A 21,573-nucleotide genomic window follows, 5' to 3' on the forward strand; every position below is an offset into this window, starting at 1 on the left:
AATAATTTAATTTAACGGATGAATTTCAATTGTTATTATCCAGTGCTATTAAAAACTTGACCAATGAGGGACTCGAATAATATCTATAAATGATAACTACGCCTGGGTCGCTGAGATCAAAACATTTTTTGTCTGCATTTTTATAAAGCCCTATTCACACGAACAAATAAACAATTATTATAATAATCAATTTTTAATGTACAAGTGGAAGCAAGTGATTACGAATGCTAATAAAAACTTGACTAAAATTTAAAACTACATCTTTAAAATAAATGTAAGCGGGATTCTAACCACAATTAGTCTGTTGGATTGTTACTTATTTCAGCTCCAACAGGCAACAAAGAAGAAAAGAAAAGATTGAAAAAAAATTGACAATCCTGTGTCTTACGGGTATTGTGTTAATCTATCTTATATATATATAAAAGAAAGTCGTGTTAGTTACACTACTTATAACTCAAAGACGGCTTTACCGATATGGCTAAAAATTGATGAGGAGGAGCTTAGAGCCAGGAGACGGGCATAGGATACTAGTCATTCCTTTTTTTTAATTTATACCACGAAGAGCTGCATTTATTTAACTTATCTATATATTATTATAAGTTTTTTTTTATGAATGAGGACGGAGTCGCGGGCGATAGATAGTATGTAATAATTATTTCATCATTCTTGTTTATTTAATTTGTTTTGGCTCCCCTATCTGTCCTTATCTCATACTAGAACGGTTGGCGCACATTTTCGGATTGATCTATTCTTCTTAATTTCAAATAAAAAGCTATCATATAAAATAAAATCTCTAGTTACTACTACTTAAATATTAAAATGTTGTTTTGGTCCTATCTTAATAACAGTGTAAACGTACCTTAATATCGTATAATCATCGCAAATGTTAACACGGTTATTATGACGTCAACAAATAAACTTATGACCAAGTTTACTCTACTTTTTTATTTTGTTTTTAAATGCAATGAAGTGATGAAGGTTTTACCAGTGTTTGTTATTGTTGGCTTTTGTTTCACAAATATTTATACCGATAGACTTGATGAACGTTTTCGTCTACTTTATTCAGATGCAGTAAAATGTAAGTAAGAACGTTAACAGTTCGTATATAATTTTTTTTTTTAAATATCAGTAGTTTTTCTTTTGTAAATTTACTAATATTTCTTTTACCATTCCAACTAAGCTCTAGGCTTTGCTAGGAGATAGTTTACAATAGTCGAATGGCGGGAATGTTGAATATTGTTTTGGTGTTTTTTAAAAACAGTAAATAGTCGATTGGACAATCGCGATGCGTGCTTTTAGTATGCCCACAACAATCACATCTCACGATGTTTTAGAATTGTTTACTTCTAAATAGTCAGGTCAATTTTGGTTTCTAATTTCGATTGAATATATGGAGGTCTGCATTTGTCCTTGCAGGTCTATGATTTTAAAATAATGAATACCTATATAGAGTAACAAATAAAAGTTGCATTTGGGTTGCTCTGTTTTCACAAAGACTGGCTGTCACCCGCGACTTTATCTACGTGGAAATAGGAAAAAACTTATTAAGTAGTCTGTGAGTTCTTCCAATGTTCTATATGTATGCCAAATTTCAGCGAAACCCGTACAGCCGTTCTGTAGATATCATTAAATAAACATCCATCCATCCAAACATTCCCATTTATAATATAACAAGAGGCATGACGAATACAAGGATTTTGGTCTTAGAAATCAATGAGAAGCTTACTGTTACCTGTATTTATATTATTTTCAGGTAATTTTGACAAAACTCTAGATCTACAAGTCGGTGAAACGAAAGTGTACTTTTATGATTTTAGTAAAGACATTAATATTGTGTGCAAAATAAATTCAGGTGTTGATTGCATCACAAATACAACAAGTCTTGATATATCTAGACGGCTAATAGTGTTTGTGCCGGGATACAAATGTTTTATCAAACGTGATATTGAAGAGTTGGTAAGACAAACGTACAAGACAATTCCTGATATATATTTAATAATTATTGACCATTCTGCATATACTTATGAGACTAAAGAAAAATTAAGGAGTTACGAAAGATCTGTTCTTTATTCTTTTTATATCGGGAACGGGTTAGGTAAATTTTTAGCTGGCTTCAATAGATATGGTTATCCTTCAAAAAATATTCATTGTATCGGACATAGTTTGGGTGCCCATATTTTGGGGTATGCTGGAGAAAGGTACAATGTAGAGACATCAGAGAATGTATGGAGAATTACTGGTTTAGATCCAGCAGGTCCTTGTTTTGCAAACGCTTCAAAGGAAGAACAACTAAGGTCTGGGAATGCGGGTTTTGTAGATGTATACCACTGTAACGCCGGTCAATTGGGAACGACGAATGCTATTGGAGATGCGGATATATTTTTTAACAAACAAGGAAAAATACAGCCGGGATGTAAAGGTAACGTGATCCCTCTAAAAATATATATGCTAAAGATTTTAATATTTTCAATTTACTTTTTTCTTTACTGTATTTTTTGTTTGTTGCCTCTCCCCAGGTCTTAGTGACGAAGATCTAGCTAAATGCTACCACAAGGCTTGTATACTGTATTGGACTATATCTGTACTGAGATCCCACTTTTACCAGGCTGTCGCATGTCCATCATATGACGCCTATATCGCTGGCAGTTGTACTACAAACACGACTCCGATTGGACATTTGACAGTCGCTGTCAAGGGAATATTCTACGTCACAACTGAATCTAAACATGCTACCGACCAGTTGTGAACTTCATCATTTTGTAATCGGAAAAGGCATTTTACTCTCAAACACGTACGTTCAGTCGACATGTTTACAATGTTTTAGTAACCGTGGGTTTCTGAGAACCAATTCTCTGTAAAACATATCGTCATCCCTCTCATTATTTGACAAAACAGAGATAAAAATATGTTTTATACAGAGACATTTCTGTCAGAAACCAATGGTAAATTATTTAACTCGTTGAAATCAGTGGTTATGTACAAATATCACTAAAAATTTGACAAAATTTTAGTTAAAATAAAATATAGTTTATATTTTAGTAATAACAAGATATTTTCTTGAACTTTTTTATATGGTGTCCGATAACTTTAAGCGTTTAAAAACTAAGAAAGGCAAGTTTGTTTAGTGGTGCATGAAAACTTAATGAAAGAAGGTAATTTTATTTACATTTTTATTTACTCTTATTGCTTTTGTAGAAATAAATATGAAAGCTAAGTTAAAACAAATTGAATATATATCTATAATTCTATTCGTTCGTTATGAAAACGATTAGGAGCGCATGCACTTTGTGTAGCTTCGCAGGTCTTTGCGTTTCTTATGCAGCGTGATGTGATTATATTTTCTTACAAGTACAGTGACAACAGGCTGGTAACTTTACCTTTATTTCTTCAAAATCGCTTTCACCTTTGGTTACCAGAAGATTGGCGGTGACGTAACTCTGTTTGCAGTACGAGACAATATAATGAGGTAGGAATCCGTAATTTTGGCATTTTTTATATGGATTCCTAAAAAAAATATCTAATATTAAATCTTAATATTTAATTCTTTTAAAAAATTATAATACTTACTATTATAAATGTGAAAGTTGTTTGCATATATTTTGTAGTTTTGCAATTTGTTTCACGATGTATTTTGTACGTACATATTGTATGTACATTTTAAATGCGAAAAACACATTGGAACATGGTGGGGATCGAACCCTGATTACTGTGCCGCCGATACACTTTATACTATAACCAGCTGTCGTGCCTATGTGTTCTTCTAGATTATGTTCTATATTTATGGCATTAAGCATCCACTTCCAAACTTTCGCATTTTAATAAGATTTGGTACTATGGTGGTGATTTGGTGATATGTCTACGAATGTATTTACGTATTAAAAAAAACGTACGTACTTGCAGACTTTCATATGAACGATTTGTCGGAAGTTATGTTCGGGCGCCTGCACCACCAACCGCCAAATATTATTTTGATCTTTAACCATGGACAATGGGTTAATCTGAAATTAATATGAAGTATTTATAAATAATTCTAGACCTTCATATAGTACATATTAGCTGTTTCACTCTGTCACGTGGTAAAAATTACAAGCAATTAAAAGATGGAGGAGATGAATGGAAAGAAGGAAACCAAATTTAAACGACACAATGTGACTAAACAATGTTGGATTATATTTATCCCTAATAGAATCGACAAAACGTGTCAAAATGTTTAGGAAAAAGACGTAACATATTGAAGGTATTGTCACTTCTTTTAGACATTATTAATTAGAATCCTTTGGCGCGAGTGCGCTTTCGTTACAAAGTCAAGTGTCAGAACGATTAGTGAGGGGACAAAAACGTCGACATTTTAGAACGGCTAGTGTTGCGTTAATACACAGGCACAGAGTCGGATTTTCTTCCTAATACTTCCATTTATTTTTGATTTTTCGATTAGCAACATCGCTAATCGAATGTTACTTTGTCTAGCCTCCCTGTTAAGTACGGCGGGTAAAACCTTAAAATAACAACATCTAGCCTTACTTCTTACTAATATTATCAATGCTAAAGTTTGTATGGACCTTTCTAATCAAGTAACTCCAGAACATCTGGACAGATCTGGATGAAATATGGAACTAATATAGCGGATGGAATCGCAGTTGACATAATATTTTTGATAGTCAAGATTACCTCTGAAGTACTTTCACAGGCGTCGTAATCCTCTTCGCCGACTCTGTTAGCGAGGTTTGGGTCAACGTACAGAAGTGATGGTTGTGAGATTACAGTCTGTGGAAATAAATACAATTAATCATAATAGCGGGAGCGTTGGTGGCTCAGTGGTCAAGCATTTGACTTGCAATCTGCAGGTCTTGGGTTCGAATCCCGCCATGTACCAATGTGTTTTTCGATTTCCGATTTTCATATGTACATTTATCCGACGTTCTTACGGTGAAGAAAAACATTGTGATGCAACCTGCACATATCTGAGAAGAAATTCAAAGATATGTGTGAAGTCAACCAACCCGCACTTGGCCGGCGTGGTTGACTATGGCCTAATCACCTTTAACTTAGGGTAGGCTCCGAGCCCCTCGGTGGGTACGTATGGTGGGCTGATGATGAATCATAATAGAAGATTATATGAAACATATATTTTTTATTTTTCTTTTATTCTTTAATACAGAAGTAAGTAATGTATATATATATATATATATATCACATAATTGACTAGTTGTTTGATTGACATTAGGTATGTTAAGTACCATACTATTATTAGGAAGAAAAGCTGACACTGTACTGGTGTATCGGCCCAACACTAGCCTTATTAAAATATCAACGTTTATGTCCCCTCACTAATCAATCTGACATTTGACTTGGTAACGAAAGCGCGCCACTCGCGCGCAAGGAATCCAACTAATATTATCCAAAACTATATACCAAAACACCACTAATATTTAGTAGGATTGCGATCTGGTGCTGGTTGAATGGATGTTTGTCTGTAGATATCACCAGAAAGGCTTAATGGATCTTAATGAAATTTGGTATAAATAGAACACATAGGCTGCTAAATAAGTTTATTAGTTAGTAGTACGTAATATTTCGTAGAATTTTCGATATTAACCTACTTTATTTTCAAACAATTTGTTGAATCGTTCTTGTGGATAATATTTGGGCATGATGGTGCAATAAGTCTTGTTAACACACTCCTTAGGTACGCGTATGATGTGGATCTCTGGCCAATAACTTCCAACATTACGTGGTTTGCCAAACACTCGTCTCAATTGTGATATATCTACAAGGACAAGAGAAACATATATTAATTTGAAAAAAATTGTCTTTCTTCTACTTGGCATATTTCATTACTGTAGGTCGTGCTCGTTTTGATATGCCTTTACGAATGCTTTGACCAGCTGCCTCCACGCCGTCCTTCAGCTTGCCTTAGGGCAGTTGTAATATTAAGTCCCAAATTAACCTGCACTTAATCGGACCAGCGGGGAGGTTACCCCGTGACCTTTAACCCTCTATCTTTCCAACCACAACCAATTTGTCCAGGTGTCAGGGTGTCTTCGGGCAATATATCCAACGTATCCAAGAACTCGTCGGTAGCATAATTATATAAAAAAATATTAAACATGTCACACTGACCTTGCATTGATACAATGCTGTATGTTAGCTGGATACAAGTGAACACAATCTGAAAGAAGATAAGTATATATAAAATCAAATTTAAGTTGCATACTGTGGTGGTGTGGTAGTTATATTTATGTGATTTTTTATTTGTAGATGTTTGTCTACTAATATTTATTATTAGGGGAACGTGTGTTACAGGAGATAGTGTATTCTCTTAAGTTTAATCTTAAATAGGGTATAATTTATGCAGTACTAGCGATCGTCGGAATTAAAAAAAAACATAATTAATTATTTATTCTTTCAGACTATGTTCTATATGTTTGGTAAATTTCATCAGGAAACGTACAACCGTTCAGGAGTTTGAAGTACATCCATTAATCTAAACATTCGTATTTATAATATTAGTATGATATATATATGTGTGTGGGTGTGTGTGTGTGTGCGTGGGTGTTTGAAAAATATTTCAAATAATAAAAAAAGTCTTACAATAAAAAGAGAAGTTATGGAAACCATAATAGCAGTGTTTCTTGTCTTGTCCTTTTGAATTTAAACGCCGCCACCGGACGTATATACGTGAGTGTTTAGCCGTGTTTATATATCAGTTTAGTATAATGTCTCACGAAAGTTTGAATAATTTAATAAACTATTGATAATTATAACAACTTGATTGTAACATAAATTTCAGCACATTTACACGTAGCAAAGCTTTGATTAACATTGAACCTAATTCTTTTAGCGGTATGCGTATATATATACTGAAACTTATTCAATATTTCCTGAATATAAATTAATCATACTTTACCGAAATTTTACAGGAAAAAGAAAAAAGAAAAAGGCCAGTTTATTAACATAATTAAATTAGAATAGGCCAGTAGATATTGGTGATACAACTGCTGTATTATTTTATCTAGCTGTCGCCCACAACTCCGTCTGTGCGGAATTAAAAGAGTAGTACTTTGTGTTCTTCCAGACTGTTCTACATCTATGTTAAATTTCAACGAGTTCCATGCAGCCGTTCTACAGATACTTTCTAACATTCATCAATACATCCAAAGATTCGCATTTATAATATTAGTAAGATTAATAGTTTAAAGTTCCAGATGACTGAAAGGGCTGAAATTTTGCAATCAAGTGTAAATAACATGATATGCAATATTATGATGACATAGTACTAATATAATGATGAAGCTAGAAGGTGGCTATAGGATGTTCGCAATGAAACGACATAACCTCATAGAGTTTGGGCTTATTTAATTTTGTTTACATTTTCATCTCTAAGATGCTCCTAGACATAAAAGTGATGCAAACCGTAGGTAACATTTAATTGCGGATATTTTTGCGTTGTTGTGCAACGGATTCGAGTCTTTTTTTACCTATGACGTTAGGGTTTCATTCATAATTTCCTTATGATTACGCTTTTGCACGCGACTTCGTCCGCGCAAAATTAAAAAGAAAACATATTATTCCTATGCGTTATTCTAGACTATCTATATGTATATTTCATCCAGATCCATCCAAAAATCTATGCAAATTTTCGAAATTATTATATTAGTAAAATTAATATCTACAATCAATTACTTAGAAGTATTTTTAATCAAATCAATAAGCCCGATAAAATAATATATTTCGATAATTAGACGTATACTATAGAAAAAAAATATTCTTTTCTTACACTAAAATAGACAAGGAAACAATCTAAATTGAAGTATAACACAATATATTAATGTTACAATTTCATTCATGAAAAAAACATATTGTCAAACCAGTCCAACTCACCCTGATGAACGGCCCTCGATGGGCTCAAAATTAGTCGGTGCCGCTACCGGAGTGATAATGAGCGATACGTGAGTATTAAGCCGTTTTTATATCAGTTTATTATAATGTCTCACGAAAGTTTGAATAATTTAAAAACATATTGTCATTTCTAAGACGTAAAAATATGAACGGATAGTCCGACAATGCTCAACAACGGTTTTACATGACAAAAACTGATGTCGCCGCGCCGTCTGAGGTTACGCTTCACTTATTTCCAACTTTGTTTCATTTGGGTTTTTAAAATACAATCAAATATTATAAATTATAGATAGAGATATAGAGACAGATAGATAACGAAGCAGCAAGAAGGAAAATAACTCTTATTTTTGGATTTCGTACCAGGAGACGGCAACCATTTTGACATTAATCAATAAAAATCTAGTTTTGACTATAAAAAATACATATAAGAAATGATTTACAATAATCGCAGAAAATATAACAATGTGTTTAGTTAGTTTTAAATAATACATAACTAAAATATATTTTATTATTTATAATATATCTTTTCTCAAAATTTGGCGACAAAAGTTGGTAACTTAAAATTAAACAACGATCCAACCTCTCCTTTAAAATCAATTCTCACTTAAACTACTCCTAGTACTCGTAATACCTTCAATGTACTTTGTACCTAGAAGTCAGAGGTATCCATGACTAACAACTATGTTATGGTATTTGCGGTGGTCTGCTTTTCATTGACGTCTCTGCGATCCTATGACGTAAACGTGCATAACATATTACATGAACAGGGAATAAACAAGGCAAATAAATAGTTCATTAATTGATTAATATTTATCCTGTTGGCATTATCGAGAAGAGAATGAATGAATGAAGGAACGGAATATGAGAAAGACGGGGAGATAATAGAGATGATGCTGACTCTGTCTGATCATTTAACAAGAAGCATTAGAATATATATTATTCTTAATAATTTTGAACAAATGTAACGCATAGAAGTATAGTAAGCTGATTAAGTAGGAGAGGGTTAAAGTAAATGAAATCAGTCGTATCTTTTTCTATGCCTCCAAGAAGTTCTTCTGACTAGCAGAGGAATATATACATAGGAAAGATTGCGACAAAGGTCTAATCCGGTAATAATAACGAAGTAACGACCCGAGCCGAGGTTCCTGAGGGAATCCTTGAGCTTAGTTACTCTTAAACGAGGTTTAGGCTAACATCTGCGTTCGGCCACTTCAAGCCCGGTGTAACTATAAATGCCTCCTCAAGGCAAATAGTTACAATTCAGTCACAAAAAAGTGCCAAAAGTAAATTAAATATATTTAGTCATCGCCAAGTACAAAATATTACTGTGGTTAATTCATTCAGACACCACCAAAAATAGTGAATTTAAATGCGGTTAGTGGTTTTCTTATCAGTATGAAAAAATGCTTGATTCAAAACTAGGATTTTAGACAAGTCGCATGGCGAAAACACGGTAAAGTAATATTTTTTTAATAGCTGATTATATTAAACTAGCTGTCGCCCGCGACTCCGTCAGCGTGGATGTATAAAAAACTGAATTATTGTAGCCTATGTGTTCTTTCAGACTATGTTCTATACATATGCCAAGTTTAATCGATTTCCGTTCTGCCATTCTAGAGATATCTTCAGACACCCATCCATCCATCCACATCACATCCATCTAAACATTCGCATTTATAATATTAGTAGGTTAAATAAAAAGCAGATCTTCAAGACATAAATTCGAAAAAAAATGAACAAATAGTATCCTATGTCTGTCTCCTAAGATACCTCCTCATCAATTTTCAGCCATATCGGTAAAGCCATTTTTGAGTTATAAATAGTGTAACTAACACGACTTTCTTTTATATAAAGATGAATGACAATCGTGCTAATTATAACCTTTCTGTCCCAGTGTTCAAAAGTTAAACTAAAATAAAACAAAAGCATAATCACTCCTTTTCAATTTCGAAAAATTGTTATCTCATCTCTGCTCCTTTCCCTTCACTTGCATTGACTTTCTTTCGCCCATAACTATCCCCTTTCATGCAATCCCTTTATACTTTCTTGGATTATTCTGACATCTTTGATTATGATTTGACTAGCTGTCGCCCGCGATTCTACATGCGAACATAAACAACATAATAAGTAGCCTATGTGTTCTTCCGGACTATGTTCAGTACGTATGCCATATTTAATCAAAGTCCAGCCGTTCTGGGAATACCTTCAAACAAACATCCATCCATGTCACATTTATAATAGTAGTTAGATTTCTTTGTTGTCCTCCTTATCTTTTGTCATATGTCAATACCATTCATATCATGGTAAAAGTAACCTAAAAGGTCTTTATGAATTAACGACTGCGGTGCAGTAAGTTATTCGTGAAATTGGGAAGACACTTCTTGCACATGTTAGAGGAAAATTGAGATTTACAATTCTTACGTAGACGCTTATCCTGATGACGTTTGTCCCTTACTACAAAAGCTATAAGTCTTGTACCAATGTACCAGTCTGTTACTGTCAGTTGTCATTCAGACCTTGAAGTGAACGGACGCGTTTGTGCATTTGCACCAAGTAATTTTTGTATCGTCTTCACTATAAAGAAAATGGCAATAGCACTAGCGATTTTCATTGTAAGTTTTTTATTTTCTTTTTTTATTACTTAAAGAAAATCAGATGAAAATTATTGCGTTGTATCGTTCAGATCTTTGTTGTTTATTTATATTTATGTTTGTATCACGTTTATTTATAATTATATTAGCCTTGAAAATCACGTGTAATCGCTATTGTAGGTGTTTGAGTATGATTTAAAGATTATCGTAAATTATTCCCTAACTAAAATTTTCTTAATATTATCTATTTTTTTTGGTATAATTAGTTTTAAAGGTTAAAAACTCTCTAAACCTATTTCAGAACTAAATCGTTAAGAAATTTAAGTAATTGTTAAACGTCTCTTTAACAAATTGAAAGTCAATACACAATTCTGTACAGATTTGATTGTACCAAAAAAAACTAAACTTTAAGCAAATATCAATAGTTAATTTCGTTGACAATTTATCGTCAGTTTACAATATAACTTGTGCGTTAATCTAAAGGTAAAATTAATATTATCGTATCGGAGAAATTGATCTACGGGTGAAATGTTGAAATGCAAGTTTGCACCGTATTTAGCCTTATTGCGTTTCTCTTACGATTTACTAAATTAGAAAGCGGTTATTATAAACATGTTACAAACACACAGTTAAATCTTATATGTAAAATTTCTCGTGTCACAATGTTAGTTACCATACTCCTCCGAAATGTCTTGACCTATGTTTATGAAATGTTATATGCATATTCAATAGGCGTGAGAATCGGCTACTATCCATTTTTTAATCCCACGCAGAAGAAGTCGCCGGCAACAGATAGTATTCACATATTTCTTCCAATCCAAAGCTAATATGTTTTTGATCTTAGAAACCACGTATTTATCGCTAAAAGACTTTTTCTCACATAACCAGATAACATTCATCATCATCAGCTCACTATACATCCCCACCGAGGGGCTCGGAGCCTACCCTAAGTTTAGGGTGATTAGTCCATAGTCAACGCTGGCCAAGTGCGGGTTGGTTGACTTCACACATATCTTTGAATTTCTTGTCAGATATGTTGCAGGTTGCATCACGATGTTTTTCTTCGCCGTAAGAACATCAAATAATTGTACATATGTAAATCGGAAATCGAATAAACACATTGGTACATGGCGGGATTCGAACCCAGGACCTGCATATTGCAAGTCAAGTACTTGACCCCTGAGCCACCGACGCTCCTATATTAGATCCATAACATTAGCTACACATAAAAATATGATAAAATAGATTATCTTACTAAAGAAAGAGAACAAATCAATTTAAAAAAATGCTAGTAATTAACAAAACAAAAGGAAGATCTGTGTTCTTTGTCTTTAATTACTTCCTTATAAAGGTTCTTTGCAAAAAATTGAAATTGTCTTCGCGCTTACGAGCGAATTCGTTATAATGATTTTTAAAGTCAAATTAAAATGTATTAAAACCAAGCACTTTGGAGAGTGAGTTCTCTGAACTATCTTCATTATGAAATTAAAAAAAAAATGGCGTCAATTTCTTTTGGTTATATTTAACACGTTCAGAGCCAAAGGCTCGCCTGGCGAGTTCAACTCGACACCTAAATAACCATAGTAGCATAGAACGTGTTTAGCAACCATAATACAAATCTGAGAACGTAAACTGGTTCTTCGGCAACAAAAATTACAATAATCATACCGACACGACTGTAAACATACGAAACTGCTTTTGTCTCGTCTGGCGCCGGCATAATGTTAAGGCCATTCTTGAAATGTTTTTTTTTTTTAATGAATGTTGCATTGGCACAAAAGATATTCGGCCGTTTTATTTTTCATTCACAAGAAATCGACTACCTCTTTCAATTCTTTTTTTATAATAAAAGGCTGGAAAAGGGAAGAGGACTAAAATTTAGCCTACGGCACTCCTCGTCTCTCGGACAAACGGGCAACAGATGTTAGAATTTTCAATATTAAATTATTCATTTTAATTTGAAACCACATGTCACTTCGGATTAAAATGACGAATCACATTAAAAATGTTTCTTAGTACAAGAGAACAATGGCATCAATTATTATGACAAATCTTACTTCTTACTTTACTAATGTAAATGTTTGAATGAGTGTTACAAAGTACGGTGAAACGGATCTCAATGAGATTTGGATGAAATTGTAAAGAATTCTGCTAAGAAATTCTCTCAAAGGTTTTTCTTTTCCTATTTAAAAAAAACACATTAACTATGATTTTATGCTGATATTTCATGCCATGGAAGGATTAAAACAATACTTTTTTGAGTTGAATTTAATTTACTATCATTTACAATTATTTACTATTAAATTTGCTGTTTGTTAGTCTCACTAAAACTCGAGAATGGCTGAACGGATTTATCTTATCTTGGTCTTGAAATGTTCGTAAAAGTCTAGGGTAGATTTGAAGAGTGAGAAAAATTTGAATGATTACTGAGAAAACTCTAAAAGCAGCCGCCTTCTTTTTCTTGGCATAGTAAAGAACATAGTCTGTAACATAGGCTAATAAATATATATTTTTAATTACGCAGACGGAGTTGTAGGTGACAGCTAGAATAGATAAATATCTTGAAATAGAGCTAAAAATCTTATAGACATATTGCCGTTAGTTGAACAATCGGAATATTATTCTTTATATATGTGTTAATTTAACTATACGCCGATAAACAGTTCATAATTAGTGATGAAGTTTATTTCTACATATAAGTTTAGTAATAATGTAAGTAGTGCTAATAATAAACAGGTGCTAGGCGGAAAATTGTAGGAACGATATGTAGTTGATTTAGTCCTTTACATGATTTAAATCATATAGATGATTTAAAAAAAAACTAGATTAATTAAATTATAGTATTTCATTAAAAAATGTGACGTAACAATTGCAACACAATCAAATCTTACTTCTTACTAATATTATAAATGCGAAAGTTTTGATGGATGGATGTTTGTTTAAAGGTATCTTTAGAACGGCTGAACGGATCTCGATGAGTTTCGTCATACAAATAAAACATAGACTGGAACAACACATAGGCTACTAATCATGTTTTTTAAATGCTGCGCGGACAGATTCGCGGGCGACAGCGAATTGGCTAGATTTGTGAAAAGCGTTTGATACAGTACATACTTCATTTCGAGTTTGGATTAAATTTTTAGGTGAATAAATTGTCAATCATTGATCTATACAATGTTACTCCATGAATCGTTACAATCAGCCGTGCGTGTCGACAGAGACATCGTGACTCACGTACTAATTGAACGGGGAGTTCGCAAGGCACTATTCTGAGACCACTGGTATTCCCCTTTGATGTAGACGTATTACATAAAACGTTGTCCAATTATTTAATATCTAACATCAAAAAGCATTGCTTCAATTACAAGTATCTTGTAATGAATATGCGTGGAATTATTTATTTTATCCGTATAACTAAAATGGCCTACATTACGTCCTTTTCCTCAACAGTAATAACTAGCGTTGCTATGAATCTCTTACTTTTGATCGTACATTTATGGACGATGCTTAATCGCTTAGTTAATATTATAAATACATAAGTAATTCTCTCTAACCAAGCAAAGATCAGCTTATGGTGGCGACACCGACTAGTTCACACGACGGGCTGCGTCCGCGAAATAATACCAGTCCCACTCACCCTAATAAAGGGCCCCCAATGGGCTCGAAACTAGTCGGTGCCGCCACCGGACGAATATACGTGAGTGTTTAGTCGTTTTTATATAAGTTTAATATAATGTCTCACGAAATTTTGAATAATTTAACAAGCAAAGATCGTTACGTTTCGATACCAAAACAGGGTTGTGAGGATTGAAAGGGGAGATGAGAAGTTGTGAAAATGTCGACATTTTAAGAGCTAGAAGCTTAAAACTTATATTTTAGTCTGTTATACGATGTAAATAAATATAAAATTCAAATTTTGTAAAAGTATTACCCTCAAGGAAAGCAAAGAAAAAAAGTGAATAGGTAATAAAATCTTTAATCATTAATCTATTTTAGCTTTAAAAGCTGAAGTCTCAACTTTTGTTACCAAAATTAAATTTTCGTTCATTATTCCTCAGGTCAGTGTTGCTAGCCTGCAGATGACAACACCGGCTGTAACTAAAAATGGTGAGTGCTTATTCAATCTTCTATATATAAATCTATCTATGTTTCTTATGCATTACAAAGAGACCCTTCATATAATAAACTACTCAGAATACAATAAAAAACTATGAACATCAAAGCATCTTTATTAGTATGTTTTGTTGGATCTTAATGGTTGTTAAATCATACTAATATAAATGCGAATGTTTGGATAGATGGATGGGTGTTTGTTTGGTGGTTTCTCGGTAACGACTGTATGGATCTCGCTAAAATCTGGCATTAATATAGTACTATTAAACTAAACTACTACTTTTGTTTGTTTTTAATTCCTGGTGGAAAAAGTTGCGGCCAACCGCTATTTGTTTATAATTATCTGACTTAGTCCAATTCTAAAATATGCAGAACTGACTTTTATGAATATCTCATTTATTTACAGTTGCTGTAGATACACCACCAATTGTTTTCCCCGGGCCTGTGGAGCCCAATGACCTGAAAAAGGTTAAGCCAGAGGAACCAGAGGAGTGTAAGGGAAAAACTTATTGCCTCGTCAGACCTGCAGACTTTCCAGAAGATGAATTCAACGAAATGTTCAAGGACGCGGTAAGTTCAGTCAGAGATATGAAACTCTGATTTATCACTTGATTAGTGAACTCCATGTCTATTTAATTTTACCTAAAAAGACTCGACAACTTTGAACTATAGAAATAAATATTTAAATATGGTGAATATAGACGGAATAGAAATGAAGGTTGCAACAAACGAGTGGATGGAGGGAAAGTACGTTAAACCTACGTAAAGTACAAAAATAGTGGTATGAGGATTTAATGAAAAGAATCTATTCTAATACTAGCTGTCGCCTGCTACTCTAAATAAGCCTATGTGATCTTCCAGACTATGTTCTACATCTGTGCCAAATTTCCTCAAGATCTGTTGAGCCGCTATGGAGATACCTTCAAACAAACATCTGGCTTAGTAAATTCAATGAATATTTATTTCAGAATATAGTTCCTCAACCATCTCTGGTGCTGGATAACATGTTGACAAACCGTCAAGGTGATCCAGAGGAAACAGACGACTGCGATAGTGATGTTGAGGTAATATATTAACTACTAGTTGTCGCCCGCGACTCCGTCCATGCGGTATTTAAAAAAAAACCTAATTTGTAGCTTATGTTCTTCCAGACTATGTTTTACATGTATGCCAAATTTCAACGAGATCCATACAGAAGTTCTGGAGATATCTTCAAACAAACATCCGTCCAAGCATTATCGTTTATAATATTAGTAAGATATCTTAAATTAAACAATTGTGTTGAATGAAGCAATGATAGCTTTCAAGAGCATGGACTAATGAAGTCGTAGACTTGAATCAACCATTCCACCTCTTGAACTATTTAAATGAAATTTTTGGCCAACTAGATTGGTTATCTATACTATTTGAAATCAATGTTTTAGTATAATAATATATTTGTTACAGTATCGTCCATTATACCAAGTCCGTGGAAAGCGTGATGACGATTGGAGCTATGTAGTTCAAGCGCCTAAGCAAAACTTCGTCCAGAGAGTTCGTTTGGAAACCTGCAAGTAAGTTCATCGACCTTATTACTTTTGTCAAACATAATTCATCTATGATTTGCTCCAATATCTCGCTCATTGTGTAAATACTAGCTGTCGCCCGCGATTCCGTCGGCGCGGAATTAAAAAAAATATATAATTAGTAGCCTATGTGTTCTTCAAGGCCATGTAATTATGTGCCAAATTTTAACGAGATCCGTTCAGCCATTCTGGAGATACCTTCCCACAAATATCCATCCATCTAAACATTCACATTTATAATATTAGTAAGATTGTATTCTCTTTACTGTAATTATTAAGATTTTTGTATTTTTTTTCTGTTTTTAGGAATACCGAAGCGTCTTGCTTTAACGCTCTTCATTTAACATCTGACATCAAGACGTCTTGTAAACAGAAATATAATAAATGGGAAGTGTTGGTAAAGAATGATAAAAATGATACGAAAACAATAACAGTAGAATTGCCAGTTTGTTGCTCTTGTGTTTATAAAACCACATCTTTTCAAAACAGATTTGGCATTGACAAGAAAATGACCACCGCCAAAACACCAGCGAAAGGTTAATAAACATAGCCAGGCTATTATAGATCTTATCATCATCATCAGCTCACTATACGTCTTCACCGAGGGGCTCGGAGCATACCCTAAGTTAAGGGTGATTAGGCCATAGCCAACCACGCTGGCCAAGTGCGGGTTGGTTGACCCGCACTTGGCTAGCCATAGGCCTTATATCATGATTTTAATATTGAAACTATGAATATATTGTATTTTGTAATAAACTCTCTATTTTTATTTTTAAGTAATTTAAATACGAACCAAAAAGGCTACTCTAAAGTTTAAATGATATTTCAAATTCGATATAAGTTTGTAATTAAAATTTAATTCTTCTCATTTTATGTAATAAAAATAATAAATAATTGTAAATCACAAAAAACAGTTGAATAAACAAAATATCATATCAATCTAAAGTATTCAATTAGAGCCATCTCAATTTTAAATACTAGCGTTTAATTTTAATACGCAAAATTTATAATTGTACATGATGTCCCAAAAGGTTACGTACATAGGAATGGGGATGATAGGGGTGGTCACAAGGGTCACCAGAAAAATAAAATAAAAATTCCCCTCTGGGTATTAAAAAAAATAAATGGCATTTTTTAAAAACCTAAAAATTTTACATCTTCTGGGGCAATTTTAATTTTCTTTAAAATCTTTGTTAGTTGTATTGTTTTTTTTTTATTTCATATTGATAAAGGGTTATTAACGATAACATAATAGCTTTTTTTTTAAATATAGCAATATTTGTAGGTCATCGGTTACAAAATTGCCCCAGAAGGTGTAAACTTTTTAAGTTTTTACAAAATGCCATTTATTTTTTTAATACCCAGAGGGGAATTTTTATTTAATTTTTCTGGTGACGTACGTTACCTTTTAGGACAACCTGTATTATTTTTTTCCGTTCATATAAAATAAGGATAAAATTTTAATCTTTAATCGTTTAAGTTAAGTTAATAAGACATGTCACGGATTTGTTTTCAACTCTAAATTAAAATACTAGTCACCAATTTTTGTTAAAAATATTAATAAAATTTGCATCAAGTATCCTTCGTTCTTTTATTTATACTTTGGGTTTTTGTTCGAATGCCATGTTTATCGCAAACCAAGTGTGATAAAAGACTAATTAAAAAATATATGTAAGTATCAAAGTGTAGCTTCATTTTGTTTCAACAATTATTTAAACATTCATAACATAAACAAAATTTTTAAGAAAAAAAATAAAGCCGACTTCATAAAAAACATTCGCAAACAAATAAAAACATACTGTAACAAAAAAAAAACATTCTTAAACGAAATGCACTAAAAACTAACAAAATAATGTCAAGACCAAACACATCTGAAAGTGATAAATTTCTTTTCTAACTTGAGATGTGTCTATACTTTAAAATTATTGTTATTTCTGAGTCGGTTTCGGCCTGATGTCATACACCTTTTTACGTTTAAAGTCCTTAGACCGTAACCTGTAGTAACACACATAAAAAAGAGAAAAGGGACATACAGAAGAATTTATAACCTCCTTTTTGAAATGGGCTAAAAACGATCTACATCGAGACTAGTTATTTAAAAAACTTTTAACTCTAAAACTACTTTTCTATGTAAAACTTGTCTAGCTTATTGAGAATAAAACAAGTTTCACGATTAGACTAATCTCAAACTTTCACTAAACGCAAAACGCAGTAAATCTTTGGGCTTTTAAGGAACTGCTTTTTATATCCATCTACAATATTATGGCCATCCTACTAATATTATAATTGTATCATAACTTTAAAACACCTGAACAGATTTTAATGAAAATTGAACAGAGATACATAATCGTAGGTAACTGTCTGAAATAACTCAGTTTTTATATTGTTGTTGTTGTTTTTTCCCGCCATTGTTTCTCGAGCCTACCGCTAGGACGAATTTATTGGAAAATGCTCCTATAGTGCGGGATATACGGATTCTCAATATCATATCTAGATATATAGATTTATTTAGTTTTAGCGAGACGAAATTCACAGAGGCTGCGTACAGATGTGTGGAAGACGTTTGAATATTTATGTTTAGTTACGCGTTGATATATTTTTGCACTGTTTATCTATTTTTTTTTGTCATTGTTGAGTGTTATTTACTGTTATTATAAAATATGTTATCGAGTTAACTATTATATAAAGTGTGTATAGTGTCAAATTGGTTGTATACTGTAAGGATGCACTGCAGTTGTTTTTAAATAAATGAATAAAAATAAATATTAATTCCACGCGGACAACATCGCAATCCATAGCTAGTGTGGATATATGAATTTCAACAAAATTTTCTTGCGACAGAAGTCTAAATACAACTTTAATGTAGCTCCGAGTTATAATAACATATTTAATAGTTAGATTTCACCTAACAAATTACTAATGAATTACGTATGTTTGTTCGATTTTTGTTTTTTTTTTTCAAACCGCAACGTTCTTTTGACAAGCTCACGTCATAATTCCTTCACAGTTATATGCAAATAATGACTGTACGCTAAAACAAACAAATTATTCATATATTTCTAGAACTATATAGCATATATGTCCGTTGCACATATTTGTTTAAAACAGGACTATGCAAACTGAGCACAGGTCCTTCGATTCTATACTCAAGAAAGAATTCATTTTACAAACGAAAATATGACGAAAGCAAATTTTTATAGGTTAAATTTAAAAGTTCAAATTATACTTTTAAATATTTTTTTGGACCTTTAATTGAAAAGTTTGACGACCTCTGGAACATTCCGACGTTGCCTTGTAAAACCAATTCTAAACTTTATGCATTTGTAAATAGAAGAAAAACTCTTTTCTTTTTTCAAGAAGCTTCTCTACATCAGGAATATTTTATTTCTGTGCGTCCCGTCTTCTGTCGATTAAAAGAAGACAACGCATCTGCAATTATAGCTGGCCGCTTGCTCGCTTGCCAGCTTCTAATAAAAAGAGAACAGTCCACATAAGATAAAATACGTTCATTTTTAATCTGCATTTTAATTTTTACTATCAAAATTACTACGTAGTTAATAATTAACTCGCATGCAATATTTTTGTAAACAAGTCACACATGCAAAGTTTTAACCTTAATTTACCGGTTTCACTAGTAAAGGACAACGACCTTTCACTTTTTCCATTAAATTTGTACTTTTCCTTAACATAATCTGTGCTATGTCTGCTTACATTGTTTGTTATATGTCATACTATCATACTAGCTTTCGACATCTACTTCCATCTTAATTAATTACAATGATACGAGAGGAAGAAACCAAGAGAAGGGTAAGCAAGAGCCCAGAGAACCGCTATGTTTCTCGCTTGCAAAGGTTTCTCTTTAAACCCGAGTTTCTCGCTTATCCAGATCGTACAACAGAACTGGACAATGACTCTCGCTTATAGAGGTTTCCCACTTATCTATTTCTTGTGTATCAAAGATCGATTTTAAAATAACAGGTGTGCTTAAAATAAATTCGCCAGTGTCGTTAAATGTACCACAATCGATGACCAATGTTAATATTGTCCCCACAATATTATACAAGCCAGGATGTTCAAATTAAATAATTGCCGCATTATTCAGACAGCACATAAATTAGTATACGTACTGTATGAATAAGATACTCTGATCATCTGCCACAATATCGAGGCTATCAGCCATACCAACAAAGAGTATAAGGTCTTTATGAATCTGGCCTAACACCTGTAAGGCTTACGGGATCCATTTTACCTATTTACGATAACTTAGCTTAGCTTTTGCCAGCGACTACTTCCGAGCGAAATAAAAATAAATCTTAATAAGTAACTTATATTTTCTTCCAGACTGTGTTCTACATCTATACCAAATCTTATCGAGATCCATTGAGCCATAACAAACTTATGGATGGGTGTTTGTTAGAGTATACATCTAGGAGTATACATCTAAACAAACACGTAGGCTATTGATGATCTCTTAACATACGTTTGATTTACTCGATTACTCCCCAACGCTTCAACATTGCTTATTGAAAAGTACAAATATATAACATAGTTACTCATGAATACATCTCACACTTTTTATTTGAAGTTGCGGGCTAAAGCTAGATTTTTTTCAAGCGAAGCTGGGACAAATAACTAGTATAAATACGTATTTCATAAGACCATGTGAATCATTGATTGATAAACAATTGATGTCATTGAATCGTATTTGTTTATACAATCATCTTTTTCATTATGACAAAAGGTTAAGCGGCAACCGGTTTTTTCTAGGTCATCAAACTATACTGGCCACAACTGTAAGGTTTGATCATCCAATTAATTAGGAGTCTAAAATTAGGCCTCCGACATGTACATTCGTAACATGAAACGTGGATGGGAAATTTAAAAACAAAATGATGATAATTATGTGACAGTAGTCAGATTTTGTCTCGAAGAGGCATTTAGCGTTTAACCTGGACCTCGTTTAAGAGTAACAAGACTCGAGAGCTCCCTCAGGAGCCTCGACTCGCGCTGTTACTTTGTTATTGTTACTGAATTGGGAGGCCACCGAGCTCTTAGATCGCCTAGGTGGACGGTCCATGCAGTGATTGGGCTCAAGGGCCACCGAGAGGGGACCTCGGCTTGGGCTGTCACTTTAGCTTTTCGATTCAAAGATGTCCGAGAGGGCCGAGACAATAATGTTTTGAGATACTTTATCAATAGTATCACTGATATATCTATCTCATTCGCACTCAAAATCTATGAATTATTAAATTTTTTGCCTGTTTCTGTAACCGAGAACATAGGTTCTCGGTCCAAATATGGATTTAAACACTTAATAAAATTCTTAATAACTGAGCAAAATAATCACTTTTAGTTCTTAATAAGGCAGTTATTAGAATCTTGGCAGGTTAATATAGTATTGTAGC

The 21,573-nt window shown here is 33.1% G+C and overlaps 3 protein-coding genes across 3 annotated transcripts; 2 read left to right on the top strand and 1 right to left on the bottom strand.

The window, feature by feature from the left end:
• The first annotated feature begins 948 nt into the window (after positions 1-948).
• On the top strand, positions 949-2,885 carry LOC106116059 (lipase member H). The gene is made up of 3 exons (XM_013309796.1): positions 949-1,078; positions 1,754-2,419; positions 2,517-2,885. Exons 1-3 carry the CDS (start codon positions 973-975, stop codon positions 2,744-2,746), a joined length of 1,002 nt encoding a protein of 333 aa, XP_013165250.1. The 5' UTR covers positions 949-972; the 3' UTR covers positions 2,747-2,885.
• Positions 2,886-3,212: 327 nt separating this feature from the next.
• Positions 3,213-6,200, bottom strand: LOC106116061 (uncharacterized). The gene is made up of 5 exons (XM_013309797.1): positions 6,121-6,200; positions 5,601-5,767; positions 4,669-4,764; positions 3,895-3,998; positions 3,213-3,504 (listed from the first exon to the last, which is right to left on the bottom strand). The coding sequence occupies exons 1-5, from the start codon at positions 6,125-6,127 to the stop codon at positions 3,333-3,335; spliced, it is 546 nt and encodes a 181-aa protein (XP_013165251.1). The 5' UTR covers positions 6,128-6,200; the 3' UTR covers positions 3,213-3,332.
• A 4,197-nt stretch (positions 6,201-10,397) lies between these two features.
• LOC106115689 (uncharacterized) lies at positions 10,398-16,785 on the top strand. The gene is made up of 6 exons (XM_013309145.1): positions 10,398-10,511; positions 14,549-14,597; positions 15,010-15,173; positions 15,572-15,667; positions 16,050-16,156; positions 16,475-16,785. The coding sequence occupies exons 1-6, from the start codon at positions 10,485-10,487 to the stop codon at positions 16,707-16,709; spliced, it is 678 nt and encodes a 225-aa protein (XP_013164599.1). The 5' UTR covers positions 10,398-10,484; the 3' UTR covers positions 16,710-16,785.
• The last annotated feature ends 4,788 nt before the right edge of the window (positions 16,786-21,573 follow it).

The sequence above is a fragment of the Papilio xuthus genome, unplaced genomic scaffold (genome assembly GCF_000836235.2).
Source record: "Papilio xuthus unplaced genomic scaffold, Pxut_1.1 DF827777.1, whole genome shotgun sequence".
In the NCBI taxonomy this organism is placed as follows: domain Eukaryota; kingdom Metazoa; phylum Arthropoda; class Insecta; order Lepidoptera; family Papilionidae; genus Papilio; species Papilio xuthus.

Excerpts from the sequence above, each read along its gene's own strand:
- LOC106116059 (XM_013309796.1), top strand. The coding sequence starts at position 973 with ATGAAGGTTTTACCAGTGTTTGTTATTGTTGGCTTTTGTTTCACAAAT. Across the intron at positions 1,079-1,753 it reads TTATTCAGATGCAGTAAAAT|GTAATTTTGACAAAACTCTA; the intron begins GTAAGTAAGAAC and ends TATTATTTTCAG. Across the intron at positions 2,420-2,516 it reads AATACAGCCGGGATGTAAAG|GTCTTAGTGACGAAGATCTA; the intron begins GTAACGTGATCC and ends GCCTCTCCCCAG.
- LOC106116061 (XM_013309797.1), bottom strand. Across the intron at positions 3,999-4,668 it reads CCTGTGAAAGTACTTCAGAG|ATTAACCCATTGTCCATGGT; the intron begins GTAATCTTGACT and ends TATTAATTTCAG. Across the intron at positions 3,505-3,894 it reads GTTCATATGAAAGTCTGCAA|GAATCCATATAAAAAATGCC; the intron begins GTACGTACGTTT and ends TATTTTTTTTAG.
- LOC106115689 (XM_013309145.1), top strand. The coding sequence starts at position 10,485 with ATGGCAATAGCACTAGCGATTTTCATT. Across the intron at positions 10,512-14,548 it reads TAGCACTAGCGATTTTCATT|GTCAGTGTTGCTAGCCTGCA; the intron begins GTAAGTTTTTTA and ends ATTATTCCTCAG. Across the intron at positions 16,157-16,474 it reads GTTCGTTTGGAAACCTGCAA|GAATACCGAAGCGTCTTGCT; the intron begins GTAAGTTCATCG and ends TTCTGTTTTTAG.